Source organism: Cupressus sempervirens, chromosome 7, assembly GCF_028749045.1.
Source record: "Cupressus sempervirens isolate cs-2001-9-10 chromosome 7, ASM2874904v1, whole genome shotgun sequence".
In the NCBI taxonomy this organism is placed as follows: Eukaryota; Viridiplantae; Streptophyta; class Pinopsida; order Cupressales; family Cupressaceae; genus Cupressus; species Cupressus sempervirens.
The window spans coordinates 135,877,262-135,894,815 of NC_143124.1; the positions used below are offsets into that span (position 1 = coordinate 135,877,262).

The window sequence follows — 17,554 nt, forward strand, 5'->3', positions numbered from 1 at the left end:
ACAAATAGGGAAGATCTTTCACTTCCAAAATGGCGAACAATCCAAAACTCCAACAAGAATTCGCAGTACATAGAAATAATCCAAAAAGCATACCTAAAGACTACCTATAAGTTGTGTTTAAATACCCATTGGGTTAAATTTTCTAAAGGTATACAAAGATAGCCGACTGCGACACAAACTACAGAAACAAAACAAAATGGGTCTGAGATATATTAAATCAATTGGCCCATTAACAATAGCTTGATCAATGATTTATTTTATTATGAAAACATTACACCTAACACAACAGGCGAAGCAAAAGCAGAAGTTTGAACGACTTACCAATGGGCACGAAGAGGGTGAAGGAGCACTAACAAGGGAGTGCATTCACCTAGCAGACCGAGTGCCGAGGACTTGCTTGTGGGAACGCAACAGAGATTAAATTTGGTAGAAGAAACAAAGGAAGATTTCGTAAACTTGTATATGCCAAGGGTAGAGAATCTGAATGGAAGAGAAGGAACTCGCATGGCTCGAGATGTTGAAGGAGCAAGAGTGTGGGGTGAACTCTTCATTCCCAATACAGCTGACCAACAGATACATGTAGAGAATTGAACAACTCCACTTAAAGATCTCTTCACATTGAGTACCGTGATTGTGCATAACAACGTGGGTACTCAGAACAACGCGGGTGCGCAACAAGTACTATAGATTCAGAAGAAATTAACAATGGCAAGACCTAAGGAAATATTGCCGAAGTTTAATGGCGATGGGACGACCGATCCAATCAGACACTATAAAACATGTGAAACAATCTGGACAGCAAATGGTGTAATTGACTAGGATGACTAGGTCCAACAATTTCTGATGACCCTATAGGGTGTAGCAATTGATTGATTTTTGGATGCCGATCTGCAAAACTTAACTTCATGACCGGACGTCAAGAAAGAATTCATGGTAGAGTTCCAACTCTTGAGGGATGATAGCGAGATATTAGCGAAAATCTATAGTACTAAACAGGGAAAGAATGAAACAATTCGCGTATGTGCAAGGAGGCTGAAAGAGCTAGTAGAAAAAATGGAAAGCCAACTAGCTGACGGGTTGAAAAGGTTCGTGAACATAAAATAAGCAAAAAGAAGAAATACAGATCGTCAGACTCAGAAGATTCATTCTCTGCAAGCAACAGTGACATGGAATCAAATAAAAAGATCTGGGCACTACAGAAGGACATGTTACGTATGATGGAGTTGAAAAATATGAAAAAGAATCCTGGCCCAGCGAGAGAAGGGGAACTGTGGTGTACGGATTGTGAGGAGAAGGGCCACACAAAGGGTTGCTGCCCTAAGAAACAATTTTGTAACATCTTCCAAATTGTGGGACATTCCACCAAGGAATGCCCGTTCAATATGAAAATGAAGGGACACCAACAAGTATTGCAAATACAAGAAGTGTCCACATTAGAAGCAAGAACGAATACAAACAATGATGCAACCTCAGAAGGGTACCGAAACAACTAATGCAGGTGGGGCAACAACAGCAATAACAACAACAACAATGGTGGTCGAAGCCGAATATAGTATGATCCGAGTGGACAACTAATGATACAATGTCGTGCGTGCAACCTCTAGACACTTTGCTAAAGACTGTACCACAAAACAAACATTACAGCTGTTGTGTAGATGGTGTGGCCTTGGAGACCATGAGGATTCGAAATGCCCTAAGCAAGGGGTGAATCTATAAAGTATAGGAACATGTGATGATGAGACGTTATTTGTACTCGCGCACAAGTGAAAACGTATCCAAATCCGGAAGAAGAAAAGAAAAGGTTGCAACAAGCGTGAGTAGAATTGAAAAAAGAAATGGAAACTGAAAAATCGCAAGCAAAGGACATTGTCAGCACCTTAAGGAGGAATCTAGTAGAACTAAATATCATACGGCAGGTTATGCAAACTGAGGTTCCTATGAAGTTGAATGACCTTCTTACAATGCCTCAGCTACGGACTACAATCCTGAACATGACACCACTTCCAAAGGCAATGGAAGAGCCAGTAAAAGACACACAAGGTGGAACGGAATGACTGCGATAGATCCAATGCTACTTGCACTCACTACAGGAAGACATCCTGCAATAGTAGAAATGGGTATTCTCGAAACCATCCTCACGGACCCAATCATAGATGAAGGATCAAAAGTGAGTGTACTACCAGAAGACATATGGAAGAAGTTGGAGCAACCTACGTTATGGCCACCTACATTTCAACTGCTCACCACCGATCAGCATGGGATCAAGCCTTTGGGGACCCTAATGGCGCAACCTATAACCATCAAGACAACCATTCTTACTAGATTTCGTGGTTATACCATTAAAAAGAAAAGGGTATGATGCCATCCTCGAACAAGGTTGCCTAGTATAGGCGAAAGTAAAACATAACTAGAAATGGAATACTCTGTCCATAGAAGGCGGAGGTCGTACATTTGTAACTAACCTACATACACAGATGGTAGGAGAGGAAGCAACATCGTCAAATTCTGAAAGCGAAGGGGACAATGAAGGGAAAAAACGAATGGAACCTAGAGAAGAAAGTATCCTCAAACTGGAAGGAGGGTCCAACGATGACGACCTAGATTTGGTAAACGGCCTACTCCATTGGCAAATGGAGGACTATGAGCTCTTTCTGAGTTGCCAAATGTTAGGGGTCGAGGAAGGAAGTAAATGAGAGGAAAATGAATTCCCGAAGGAATATAGAGAAGTGAAGGAGGGAGAGCCGCAAATAGACAAAACACCAGCACATACATTTAGTGAAGACAAGCCTATACAATATGAAGAACACACAGTAAAGACAATGAACTTAGGGGATGAGGCTAACCCTAAAAATATATTTATGGGAGATGACTGGAATCCAGTTCTGAAAGCGGCAGCATTCAAAATAATTATGGAATGTAAGGATGTTTTTGTGTGGACGTATAAGGACCTGAAAGGGGTACCGTCGAAATTATGTGTCCACTGTATACCACCGATAGAAGGAGCAATACTCGTATGGAAGTGGTCATACCAGATGAACAAAAACTATGTCGTATGGGTCACTGATGAGATCAACCGAAGGCTTGAAGCAAGCATTATTTTTAGGGTACAGAGGAGTGAGTGGGTATCATTGATTGTGATATCTCTGAAGAAAGGTAGCACTCATATCAAGATATGTGTGGACTTTCGATGCTTGAATGCAGTAACAATTAAGGATCCATTTCTGATATGATTCACTGATAGTTTTTTGGAAGAAGTTGCATGGCATGAAATTTATTCATTCATGGATGGATTTTCTAGATATAACCAGTTATTCATCACAGAAGAAGATAGGCTCAAAACAACATAATTTCATTCGGTTTGTGCAATGCTCCGGCAACATTTCAAAGAATTATCTTGCACGTCTCCGATAAGATGTTAGACGGAAACTTCAAGGCATTTTTGGACGATTGGTCAATTTTTAGTACAGAGGACAAACATCTGATCGCACTCAGAGAATGCATGGAAAGATGCAGACAAGCAAGACTGGCACTAAACCTGAAGAAGTACAACTTCATGGTACCACAAGGGAAGCTATGGGGACACATCCTATACAAAGCAGGATTACAGAAGGATCCTAATAAAATTCGGATAATTTTGGAAATGGCACCTTTGACAGATGTGATGGAGGTAAAATCATTCCTGGGACCCATAGGATACTATCGAAGGTTCATTAAGAATTTTGCGAAAACATCTTACCTACTCGACAAACTAACCTACAAGGGCGAACCCTACAAATGGGAAGCAAAGCAAAATGAAGCCTTCGAGGGATTAAAAACACGATTAGCCACTACACCTATCCTGGCTTATCCTAACTGGGACAACGAGTTCCATGTCCATGTCGATGCATCAAATTATGCAATTGGAGCAACGTTGGCAAAAACAGGTGATCACAGATTGCATCTTCCGGTGTACTTTGCAAGTAGACTACTATCTAAATTAGAAAAGAATTATAGTACAACAGAGCAAGGCTCTCGGAATGGTATACGTCGTAAAAAAGTATAGACATTATCTACTGGTGACTCAATTCATATTATATGTAGATCATCAAGCGCTATTATATCTCGTGAACAAACCAATCATCCAAGGACAGATAAGCAGATGGCTATTACTCTTATAGGGTTTTACATTTAAAATTGTGGTACAACTTGGGAAAATCCATGTAAGCGCAGATCATTTATCAAGGATCAAATCAGGAGAACCACTGGAGGGAGTCAACACCAATTTTCCTGATGCACAACTATTCTAGATTGTCGTACTACCATCCTGGTATGTGAGTTTTGAGCAATATCTTTCGATAGGACAATTTCCTAAGGAAATGTTGCCAAATGAGATGAGGAAACTGGTGTTAAGAAGTCCAACATTTCAATTGATCAACGGGTTGCTATATAAGATGGGACTCGACTAGATTTCATGACGGTGTGTTCTAGAAGAAGAAATACCAAAGGTGTTGAAAGAAGCACATGAAGGACCCGCAGGAGGACATATGGGGTTAGATACAACTACGCGGAAAATACTACTTCTCGCATAGTTATGGTGGCCAACCGTGCATAACAACGCTAGGGAGTGGGTCATTGTGTGCAATACATGTCAGAAGGCTAGGAAACTACTGAAGAGGGATTTCATGCCTCTGAAGCCTTCACATGCACATGAATTATTTGAACATTGGGGTTGGACTTTGTCAAACCCCTCAAAGTGAGTAAAACCTAGAGATGCAAGTATATTGTTGTAGCAATGAAGTACCTTACCAAGTGGGTAGAAACGCGGACCCTACCAGACAACTCTGCAATAAGCATGGCGAGATTCATCTACAAGCAGATCATCACACGGTACCAAATCTCGCTACAGTTGACAAGCGACCATGGGGGACATTTCGTCAATCACGTCATCCGAGTACTGACCACAAAGTTCAAAATATACCATTCTCTATTGAGCCCATACTATCCTAGAGCAAACAGACAAGCGAAAGCCACAAACAAAATCTTGGTTGCATTAATCTACAAGTCCTACATAATTGAAAGTGAGGATTGGGAGGAAAAGTTGTCGCATACCATACCTTATACAAAGTCACCACAGGACATACTTTGTTCCTTTTGATGTATGGTTAGGAAGCCGTAGTACCAACAGAGCATGGTACTAAGTCTACAAATAGCAATCAAAAACAAGTTAGGAGATATGGATAGTCTTAGAGAAAGATTGCACAACCTGAATAAACTTGACGAACGGTGATTACAAGCACAATGGGGTACTGAAGTTTCACAGTGTAGACGCAAGGTATGGCATGACAAGCACTTAAAACTCAACAAGTTCCAACCGGACCAACTAGTATTTAAGTACAATGAGCGTAATGAAATCAAACCAAGCAAATTCAAAGTGAAAAGGGTCAGGCCATATCAAATTCGTGAAGTGAGTGATAACGGAGCAATAAAGCTATGGAAGTTGGACGGAAAGGAGCTGAGGGATGCAATAAATGGGTCAAAATTAAAAATATATCATGAAATGAATAAAGACCCACGAGAGAATGAGACTTGGATGAACAACTAAGAAGCAATATAAAAATATAATAATAAATAATAGATAATAGTAATATATATAGATAATTATAATAAAAATGTGCAAAATAGACGGAGTACTGATATAATAAATATACATAAAGATTACTGTAGTGGAGTAATAGGAATATTATCGTACGAACGGAGGAAAACATGTGTGCATCGAAGGACAATAGGCATCACCGTACAGCTTGAACAAATAAAGGTACGTACCATACGGCCAATGAAAAGCAGAGTAAACAAAAACAAAGTTGTATTCACCGTACAACCAGCCAGCATCAGAGAGAAAGAGCACATGTATGTACTGTATGGTTTAGGGGAAAAGGATCGTTGTTGACTGCTGCTACGTACGGCTAAACCAAAAGGTCACGAGAACACAAACTTACAGTATGACTATAGGGAGGAACACTGAGCAGATTGGGGAGACTGTACCATCGTACAACAATAATGAAAGTGTAGATGTGAAGCAAGTTTCAGCATCGAACGGCCAAGAGGACTACCGTATGACCAAGGTATTGTCATATCCTCATTTTAAGATAGAATTTTAATAATAGTTAAATAATAAAATGTTATTAAATAAATAATGATAATAAAGTTATATTTATGAAACTAGAAAATAATTATTATTTAATCTATATTATTAATGAAATAAAATTTAGTATGATATTTTAAATAATTAAAAATAATAAATTTTCAAAAAAGTAAATAAAGAAATAAAATTAAATACAAGAGACAATATTGTAGAAAGTATGTTAACTTTCTAAATAGAATTTATAATAATAAACACGAATAAGTAAGTAAATAAACAATATAACATAAAATAATACAAATTAACTAAATCTAATGAAAAGTCAAGAGAGATTTAACAAATAGACATGACTCCTTACCATTAAGATATAAAAGGGAGGAGAGTTTATTTTAAAGAGGGGAAAAAACAAAAGGAAGAGAAGGAGAAGGGAGTTCAAAAAGGAAAAATGTAAGAGGAAAGTAATATCATGAAGAAAATAAGGAAGTGACTTTTTGAAAAGGTATGAGTGATATTGAAGGATGTGAACCTTCCAAAGGATCATAATTATGAATAGTTATGACTCTTCAAAAATATTGTGATTATACAGTATTGTGATTATACAGTATTGTGATTTTTCCCAAGGATTTTAGTTATGAAGTGTTGTGACTTTTCGAAAGAATCATAACTATGAAGTGTTGTGACTTTTCAAAAGATTTGTATTATGAAAGGTTGTGACTATTGGAAAAGAAGAAGATAAGAAAGGTATGTTCAGGGATTATATTTGTTTAATTATGTTTATATGTTTATTTATATTAATGAATCATAATTGTGGATAATATTGTGTTAACCTATGAGGTTAATACCATGGATTATAATGAAACTCGAAGCATGGAGCATGCGAGATATTCAAGATCTCCATTGTCTGCCATGGCCGAGAGTCAATATCGAAGCATGGAGCATGTGAGATATTTAAGATCTCCATTGTCCGCCATGGCCGATAATCAACATACTTGAATATTCTAATATTGTCAAACATATGCATATGTCGTTGGCCTTGGATAGAGGATGCCCATCCAAGAAGAATCTTAAGGGGTGTGCTTCCAGGATGACGGCGACGTAGCTATGAGCTATGAAGCCCAAATTGGAGACGTCCTTAAGATTGGGGTTAATTTAGAGGGTAGAATAATATAGTTAGTTTTATTATTATTGTAATTCTAACATTTTTTTTTTGCAGGTATTGCTTGTCCTTGACTAACCCTATTAGTGGGGACATTACAGTAATCACAAACTAGTTAAAGAGTACCGTACAATGTACGGACTTGCAAGTTCCAGGATTCCACAAGGAATAGAGTTTTACTGTATGATGTGCGGACCTTGTAGCGAAGGGGTATACAACATATTGTCCTAACATAGCAAAAAGAGCACTCTGTACCATATGGACTTAGCAAGAAGAGTACTCTATACGGTATGGACTTAGCCAAATATGAATACCGTACGACTTTGAAGACTCAATTAGAAGTAGAATACAAGTTGTTCAGCTAAACCAATACAATGTAGAGCATACCATACGGCCTAAACCGATGCAGTGTAGAGGATACCATAAAACCTAAGCCGATGCAGGGCCACGAAGCAAGGGAACATTAAGAGTGTCGTACAATATGAAAGCATGTGTGAATAAATTACAAGGTCTACGGTACGACTTAGAGAGGAAAACATTGAGGTTGGAAGAAATCACTGTATGGCCTGGCAGGGTTCACGAGAGGGAAAGGTATTATAAATAGGCATGAACACAGTAGTTAATAATCACCTTGAGAAGACATAGTGTGGATGCAAGTGTAGATACAAAATGATTTAAGGAATAAAGGGATTAAGGATACTGCAAGATCTCAACGTACAAATTAAGGAGAAGTGAGTGAGGAGTTGGTACCTATACGACACTAAGGAAAATGACTTGCAGTACATAAAGTTAACACATAAAGACGTACAACAGTCATACCTAGCACATTAGTGGGGGCATGTGAGCAATAAACTTAAGAAGGGCTATCTCTCAGGAGCCGTATGGACTTTGAAAAAGGGAAGAGATCGAGGTAAGTTGTACGGAGGAGTGTGAGCAACTGACCTAACCATTTTCGTTTTTTTGTCCTCACACAAAAAGACAAAAGAGGTGACAGTTATGCATTCAGCCAGGAAGAGAGCGTCGAAAAAGAAATTAGAAGAAGATTTAGCAAGCAACACAATGAACAAGAACGTACAGGCTTTACCATCGAGTGTGCATATTGCAAGAAGTACAGGCAAAAAGAAGGCAAGGGCACAATCCGTTGCAACTATGCACCTCACACCTTAGAATCTGACGTTCAAGGGTTTGAATGGGTTGGAGTGTAGAAAATGGTGACAGGATATCTCGAATGACCATTTTGTGTAGGAGGGCATATGGAGGGCATAGGTGGAATGGACACTGCAAATGCCAGTATTCTGAATTCGCCACTTCTAGGGTTTTCTCCACACCATGCTAGAAACCTATGACCTATTCTCATGAACAAGCTCATTTTTGTACCTAGGACAAAACCTCATGATATCTTTTAGAGCCACAGACTTCACCAAGGTGTTCGGCATACTTGGTCATGCGTAGGAAGGAAAAAAAATAACAAGCCAAAGAAACTAGATTAGGAAGTCAAGGCACAACTGGTAGAACTAGTATGTGGGAAAAGGCCTCAGGCAGAAAGCGAAGCTTTAATGGACACTTTGAAGGGAAGGGGATTGAAGAAATCCGATGTGTAGAAAGGACACTAGCGTTGTCTGATGGACATAGTAAAAAGTAGACTCACCAAATCAAGTAGGGCATCAGACATCTCATTTCTACAAGTGACCATGATGAACAACATCATGAATGGCAAAGTGTATGACTGAGCATCTATACTGGTTGAGCATATGAATGAATTTGTGACATTACAACACAAAACATTTTATATGCCACACTACACCATCGGTCTATTTCTCAACACTACAGCACGGATTATACCCAATGAGAAACTAGAGATCAAGTCGGGTCCGATAGAACTAGGGGAGCCTCTGATCATGCAATGGAAGCTCCTTGATACTCTCGGAGAGCAGAAGACCATCAGATAGAAGAGGATGCGACAAGAGGTAGAAAGCTCTGAGCACGGAAAAACGGATAGTGGGAGACAGGACACATCCTGCAAAGACAATGACGACTCAAAGGAGGAAGTGGAAGTTATCATAGCACTGCCACTATTATTTCTGAGTTCCCTTGCAGCTACATTCCACTCTCACTTAGTTCCAGCAGGCGTGCACATTCCTAGATTTGGGCAGTTTAGGCAACCTGTGGTTATGACTCTAGCCACCATAGCAATCAGACCAGCAGCAAGGCCAGTACCTCAGCCGTCAATCTAACCATCATTAGCACCTTGTGCCTTCAGTCGATCGGGAGGCTTTGCTAGCTACAATCATGGTTCTACCAGAGATAGGGGTTGAGACACATATAGCCACAGTTATACCTGATGATGAGGTAGAGACAAAGCAGGGAGTGATGGAGATATCGATACAAGCAGAAACAGGTGAAGGTTTGAGGATACACAATGTTCACTTAGATGTAGTGGGCTCAAATGTAGTGGTCGCAATAGACGCAGCATTGTTAGCAATCCAGTAGTAGAGGAGCCAAGCAAGGCAAGGTAATATCATAAATTGAGCGCATACTTGATTACGAGGTTTAACCACACCAGCACCATGGGTGTCAAGCATTCTTTCACTTGAGCGAGCAGTAGCCCCAGAAGGAGATCTTGTAGGCACATAGACACAAAGGGAGGAGAGTCACCCGACATCAACCGATGAGATACCACACTCCTCGATAGATAGTACTGCTGAGCGAATGATAGAAGTAATGAAGACAACTATGGGTACCCAGCAGCCTACAATGGGGCCAAAGACATCGATGGGAGAGGATGTGGAGATATTTCTTGCTGATGTAGTGACTCAGGCTCTCCAAGTGGTGATCTCTGTAGAGACACATGCTTTGGATTTAGTGGTGCAGGAGCTAGAGTACGTCATATCCTTCATGAGAGTAGGGTACTCAATTGCCTTTTCAGTCTATTTTGAGGAGTGCGGATAGCCTACAATAGAGACTTCGGAGATGCGCTAGGGTTGGGCCACTACCAGAGAACCGATTGTGGAGAGCCGCATAGAGACTCTGACTCATGAGGTAGTCCAAATATATCGTGATGCTTATTATGCTCTTCGGAGGAGCCAGGCAAACCAAGTAGCGGTAGAGAGGGCTTAAGAGGAGTTAGCTACTAGGTTAGCAATAGTGAAGGCAGATCTAGCTGCAAAGAAGGCAGCTTAGGAGTTAGAAAGAGCAGCTTGGGAGTCCGAGAGGATAGCATTTATGGCTCAGCTAGATGAGGCTAGGCAAGAGAAGAGTCATCTACAATAAGAGTGCAAAAAAGGAGGCAGATCTTGGAGAGATTGCGAAGATGATGCAAACAACTTTGGAGATTCAGATGCAGGCTGAAGCAGATCTAGAGATACAGACCAAGCAAGTGCGTGAGCTACGAGCACAACTGAACGAGCTTAGAGCACAAGGGCGTCTACTACACTAGGGATGCATCCCTCTTCTTCTTAGTTGTTTAAATCTCGATGTAATTAGTGGTTGAATTATAATTTGAGTTTTGATGTATAAGTTGTCTCTATTTTGTCGTTCGGATACGACTTTACTTTTGGGGGGGATGATATTGTCAGTAAAAACTATTAGAGCCGACGGGTAGAATTGGTATCTGAAAAGTTGTGTGACAGTTGTGTCACCCCTTCGGGAAGTATACGTACATCGTCCGAATGGATTTATGGATCATCATTGTAATTGGAATTGTATATTTGCTTATATGAAATAAGTCTCTGTTTTGTGTTACATTCTAATCTATTAATGCGATAAGTAACCATTTACCCTATATGGTAAACATGTCCCACTCAAATTATGGATCAATTAGAGACAAAATATAGTAGCCACCAAAATGTACACATTTAAAAAATGATTAAATCAATATTTCTATTTATATATTGATAGGTTATTGGTCAGGCGTGAGAAAGCATTACCTTTGTAAAGTTTTAAGAGTATGTACAAGACGACAGAGGCCACAACAATATTCTGCTTGCTCTTATTAGATTCGTCTTCCTCTTCTTTTCCATCTTCTATATTAATAAATGCATATGTTCCATACATTTCAGATTTAATATATGCAATGCCATTTGGTTCCTTTTTAACATTGGGACCATTTATGATACAGTTACCATAAAACTCCATATTTGGGAATTGACATATCAATGGATGCATGCGATATTGTGTATTTAGAAGATGGACAGGGTGTTTAAGATGCTGTAATCTTTCAAAGAGACTTCTACCATATCCTGCTTCCTGTGATATCTGACAAGTCAAACACAAGATACCTTTAAAATAAAAAATTGAGCTTATAACAAACAGAAACAAAGACACAACAAATTAACCTAATAAAAACAAACCTTGCTAATAACTGTTTCAGCCAATTGTTTTGGATCTCCTATAAGTATTGCATGTCTCAAACCTCTGATTTGCAATGCAATAGTTGACTCAGCTTCTGTAAGCTGTGCTGCCTCATCAATAATCAAGCAGTCAAATGATGTAGCATTCTTGCACCTTTTAGCAGAAGATGAGACTGTTGAAAATACCAATTTTGCATGCAACATGCACATCTTCTCTATTCCCTCAGTGGAGATGAATGTTTGGGCCATGCAGGCAATATCAGTTCCACTGGATAAATGCTTTCTCAGCAATTGGATACACTCACATCTCTTCATATAAAGATTAACCTTTAAGTCTTTCTTATCATGATGAATATTCTCGTTAAATTTACCTGTTAACCCTTCTGCCTCTCCCAGGCCTTCACTATTACTGCAAAAACATTCTCTAAGGACCCTTTCTTTGATTTTATTATCTTCAACAAGATTCACAAAAGATTGAACAATGTTGATCAATTCATGCTTTCCTGATAAGCCCCCTGGTAAATCATTTATTAATGTTCTTGCACCTTCATAAAATTCTGAGGTTAACGTTTTCAATGTCTGCTTGAGGTACCCTGAAAAATCAATCAAGCCTGCTTCTTTTGGTGTTTGTTGAAAAACTTCATACTGGGAAACAGCTAATTCAAGAAATTCAATAAGTGATATCACCCTATGCCTCCATCCAGTCATTGGCAGGAAACATTTTGACAAACGATCAACTCGATATGTAAGGAAAATGTCTCCAAAAATACCTTCAGGATAAAATCTCTCCTCATTTCCTATGAGTAGGAGATCACTCAAACTCAAGACACAAGGAAAATTCTCTGTATCAGGACAACATCCAGATGGACTATTAACAATATTGATGAATCTCATTGCCACTTCTGATACTGCTGCATTTGTGGGCGCACACACAACTACTTTGAGCTTCTTATGGACTAAGATGGAAAGAAGTGAGATCAGTGTCGAGGTCTTCCCTGTTCCCGGGGGACCCTGGATCAACTGTATATCTGAAGAAAAATTAGATTCAATAGTATTAACTGCTTGGAATACAGCAGAAACTTGAGAATCATTGAAATTATGGGACATGAAGTGCTTGATCTTGAATTTCTCAAAATTTTGTTCTTCCACTTCTCCACATGCCTTGTGATAATCCTAAAAATCCCATCAAATTCAGATTAGTGCAAATTTTCTAGCTTGTCTGCAAGAAAATGTAGTTCTGTTTTTCATAAACAATGACCAAACAAAACAATTACAATATTCATAAAACTCAAGACAATCCAAGTACATACCACTGTATTCAGATTTATTGCCTTACAGAGCATGGCCGTACTTTGTTCCTTAACTCTCAAATGAGTATGTAAAGCATTCCAAATTCTCAAACACGATATGATACTACTGAGATTGAAAGCAAAGTATTTAGTCTTCATATTGTCATTTGTTGATGTAAAGGGATGTCCGTAGCACACATATGCCTTCACTGTCACTGTCAATTTATCCGAAGTTGCATCATCATAGTCAGTGCTATGGACTAAAGCTAACAAGTACTCATCATATAAGAAATCCAGATTCTCAGGTAATTTTTTGGATAGCAAGAGAATATCCATTGGTTTCAACTTCAAACTTTCTTTCTCCTTGTTCTCTCCTGTATTGGGCTTCCTCTCAATAAGCATGTCATATGTCTCTATCACACCTTCTGATAGCTGTGTTTTGACCTGAAATTTCATTGTTGCACATGCTTGACAAATAGATTCCAAGCTCTGTTGAAGTTTTGCTCGCATTTCTTCAACTAGTGGCCAAACAAATGAACCAAGGTATTCTCCTACAGACATAAATGTCTCTGGAATATCATTAACCTGAAAACCCAACATATAAATTACTAAACTTATAGAGTCCATCTGTATGAGAAAAAGCTATTGTTCTGATGGATTGGCTACCATTTGCATCTATATGAAAGAAGTAATTTTTAAAAAATAGATAAATTTGGTCCAACTCAACTAGAAATTATCACCCCACGTCAATACATAAACTCATACACACTATTCAGTTGTCATGAAACAAATAGAATTTCGAAGAAAGAAAACTTTACTTGTACTGTCAGCATAACTTATTCCTTCTGTTTGGTCATCTTCAAACATTTTAAATTTTGGGAAAAAAGAACTGTAAACGAACTGTCAATACAAATGAAATATGATGGAAATATTGATGTTATAGGAAAATAATACAAAGATTACAGGTAAACAAGTATTTTTGTATGCTGAATAATCTTTGAAGTCAAGAATGATATTTCACGTGCACTAAATATATATGCTAAATGAAATTTTAAGGCCAAAAATAAGTATTGCTTAAAGAGCATGAAATTCATAGAAAAGAACATTTAAATAGTCAGTTCACTTATAATTGTTGATTATCATTAGGTTAAGTGGTCAATTAACCCACCAAACTTTTGTTTGTATTAGATAACTCCGTTTGGGGAATTCCCTGAAATGCACTTAGATCTCTAACCTTGTGTTATTCATCATGCGGTATTGGACCCATCTGTAATTAATGGCTGTGCAGTGATGGAAGATAAGTTGCAGACGGAGAGAGCATATAAAGATTAAGTTCTGCCACTTAATCTGAGAAATGATATTCTTGGATACATCAGCAATTCATCATCCCAATGAGCCAGTGTTCCTAACCAAAAGTAACAAAAATCTTATTTTCTCCTTGGCTATTTGCAGGCTCCAAGAATTTGCTAAGTGACAAAGGAATTCTGGACTTCGCATTATTTCTCTTGATTGATAATTGTTATTTAACAATGGCCAAAATTTATTGATGTACTAATAACTCATAAGCAACCCTCTCATCATGTACACAACTGTTTGAAAAGCATCTATATGAGCAGCAGTGCAACCACTGCATCTAGAAGAGGTCACCATTGTATATTGGGGTCCTATGGAGAAGATGTATAGCAACAGATTGAAGTTAAAATGATGTAGAGCGTATATTAGCAAAGGTGGAAGATATATAGAGCGTATATTCATATCCATGCTGTTTTTTCTGATATTTTTAAATTTTTTACCCATGGTGAGAAGTTATTTTTATGCATTAACCAGTTTTACATGTAAGTTGACAAATCGATTTACTGCAATTTGTTTCCCTTTCACACATTCCAAGAGTCTAGGCTTGCCTACCAAATCTACCCTTTTCAGCCTTGGATCAGATCCACAATTGTGGAATTGAGTCATGCCATTTCCGTGACTATGATTATTAACCTACAAGCTCTAAATACAAATTTTACATTTTTTACTTCTGTCATTTTCCTATTAACCATCGATATAGGAGCATCTTGGGGAATTGAGTAATCGATATCAACAAAAAGCATAATTTTTTTCCCTTTTATTTTGATTCAAATCAAATCCCAATCAATTTCTCTCACAAAGGCAACAGAGATATGTGGTGCAGTGTTACAAGATTCGCCATGACTTAGCAAACACCAATGCAAGAAGGTCAAAACAAGGCCCAATAACACGTCACCTGGGTACACAGTGAGGCCCAAAATGTTGACTTGTCCAACAGTTGTCAAAACATTCTCATATTTGGTTGACCTTGTCACAAGAGGATTATTAAAGCCGAGATCAAATAATATGTATAAAACCAATATCAATGAATAAGATGCATGTCATAAGCAAAATCGATGAATAATTATGTTGCCTTCTAGACGTCCTGAATCAAGCAATCCATTGGATACATATGTTGATAATGGAATGTAAATTTTCAGATTTAAGAATGAAAGAAAGAGGGTCTATCTTTCTCAACCACTGTTATCGAACTGGTACCGTACATAGGGAGTAGACTAAGGTGCTTGAAGAAGACAACATACATGCCTATTGAAAATGGCGCATATGGATGGCTTTTATTTCTTACCTAGAATAAGCTGTTCAATATCTTATTCCACAGCTTTACTTTTGACAATGCACGGGATAGCGAAAGGATACTCTGAGATGATTATTTGTGAAATCTTCTCATGGAAAAGCATTCAACGTCGACCATCTATGTGAAATGCAGTCAAGGAATGTAAATGAATTGGGTGAAAAGGTTTTAGAAAAAAATTATCGGGCATATATGGTCACATTTCATAAACTTCAACGATATTCTACTTCAAAGAGGTAAATTTGCATCCAATGATACGTGATGTTTTGGAAGGCCTTCATAAAAGGTTGGAGCAAGGAAACCTAGATCGCAATGGACTTGAGACTGCAAAAGAGAGGCTGCTAGAAAAACTTACAAATGATATTACAGAGTGTAGGACAGGTGCTGTTCGTTTTGACTATCATGCGTTGTGTTGGTCATGAGCAAATGGGAAGTCGGGAAGGGAAGTTGTTTGGTTCCTGTCATTAAAGAAAGACTGGGTGATCTTCATTGTTCCCTTTAGTGTCTAGTTACGCATTTTGTGTTCGAGACCAATAGTAAGTGTTTTCCGGGACGACCCTAAAATGTGCTACTTGAAATATATTTTCCATCTTCATCGAGAGCATAGAAACATCGATTAGTGAACCTCCATAGATAAGCTTTAATGAACGCTTAAATTAAGGGAATGTGAAGCATCGACCAGATATATGAGTTACTTAGCATCATGATTCAGAGTGATAGAAAAGAAAGATTGAAGTGCAGGAAGTTGTCTTTTATGCGAATCCGAGCTATTTTCGAAAAGGAGAATTGAAAAGAAACTTCAGGATTTAAAGAGTCAAAATAACTACTCGTATGCTTGAAATATCTTTAGAAAAATTGATGTTTTACCTTTTGAAGTTTCTCTTAAATACTGATGTAATTGTTGACGCAGAGGGTCTTTTCCGTTCCTAAAAGGAGAGCGCTATGTACACGGGAAAAGGGGAGTCTCTGAGATTCTTTTAGATTCAAACAAAGATTTGTTTTTTTGATGTTAAACATTTCTTTTCGAAAAAAATTGTTCTGATGTTTAATTAGTTTCTTCTTATGCATATTTTTTCACCTTCCGCTTTTGATTTGCAGATGATATGAGAGTTTCTGTGCTCTAGTTGAAGATGTAATTTATAATCACGTTTTATGTTCTCATGTTCGCAGCAGAAATTTTTTTCTAAGAACTATTAATCCCAGAACGATTTTTCCATTCGTTGGTTCAATTCATCACTGCTAGTGATCATTAAACAAACCTTGGAATCTTTCGCAACGATTAACCTGTTTACCAACGTTGTTCAACACCAAATTGAATCCTTAGAATTAGGATTCCTGAACACAAATCCTCACATGGACTCTATTGACTAAGCATCCTGATTTAGATTATAGCGTCAGACTTCCAAAATCTTGAAAAACGAAATGGACCAAGGAGAACTGATGTGGAATGAAAGCCTATTATAAGAATATGTCATTGTAGTGAACGGCCTGCATCATAATAAATCCACGCTAGAGCATAAATAAAAGTCATGACACGTAAACTGCAATGTTAAAACTTAATATTATAGGAGAAATGAAAATTGTTCATGAACGCCTTCAGTCGAAGAGGCGAGGTTACACAAGACTATTAGGGTGGTCTTGTGGGCATTATTAAAATATTTCCTTTCATTTCATTTGAAAATCCATTTACACAATTTACTGTGTAAAATTGTAAAATTGGTAAACACAATGTCAATTAGTAAAGAGTGGGAAATGTTTACTTTTCACACTGGCAGCTGGATCAATTATAGACAACAGAAGATTGGCATTCTATTTTAGGAATGAAGGAATTAATGATATTGATGACCTTGGCTAATTTTAAAGATCTAAGAATAAGAATCTTAAATTATCTTTATGTAGAATTTTTCTTGCTTGAGAAGCTTCCAATCTAATTGAATTTATCTTCATCAAATAAGTGGTTCAAATTTTTAAATTGATTTAATCTTAAAACTCTTTTCA

General features: G+C 37.9%; 1 protein-coding gene and 1 long non-coding RNA gene across 3 annotated transcripts in view; one reads left to right on the top strand and one right to left on the bottom strand.

Annotated features, from left to right (window-relative positions):
- LOC149545878 (uncharacterized) overlaps nucleotides 1–17,554 on the top strand; it is a 125,376-nt gene that overhangs the window by 82,494 nt on the left and 25,328 nt on the right. Inside the window, exon 3 of one of the 2 annotated variants that reach the window (XR_016353624.1) lies at nucleotides 14,201–14,649. The exons of the other annotated variant lie outside the window; for it this stretch is intronic. This is a non-coding gene — a long non-coding RNA (uncharacterized LOC149545878). Of the gene's footprint in view, nucleotides 1–14,200; nucleotides 14,650–17,554 lie in introns of those variants that run through there. 2 annotated transcript variants of the gene reach the window in all.
- The window catches only part of LOC149545879 (putative helicase MAGATAMA 3), a 101,317-nt gene that overhangs the window by 79,001 nt on the left and 4,762 nt on the right, over nucleotides 1–17,554 (bottom strand). Inside the window, exons 2-4 of the mRNA XM_089790864.1 lie at nucleotides 12,934–13,497; nucleotides 11,624–12,796; nucleotides 11,201–11,528 (exon numbers count right to left, since the gene is read on the bottom strand). Of these exons, the coding sequence (XP_089646990.1) occupies nucleotides 11,201–11,528; nucleotides 11,624–12,796; nucleotides 12,934–13,497 (2,065 nt within the window). The remainder of the gene's footprint in view (nucleotides 1–11,200; nucleotides 11,529–11,623; nucleotides 12,797–12,933; nucleotides 13,498–17,554) is intronic.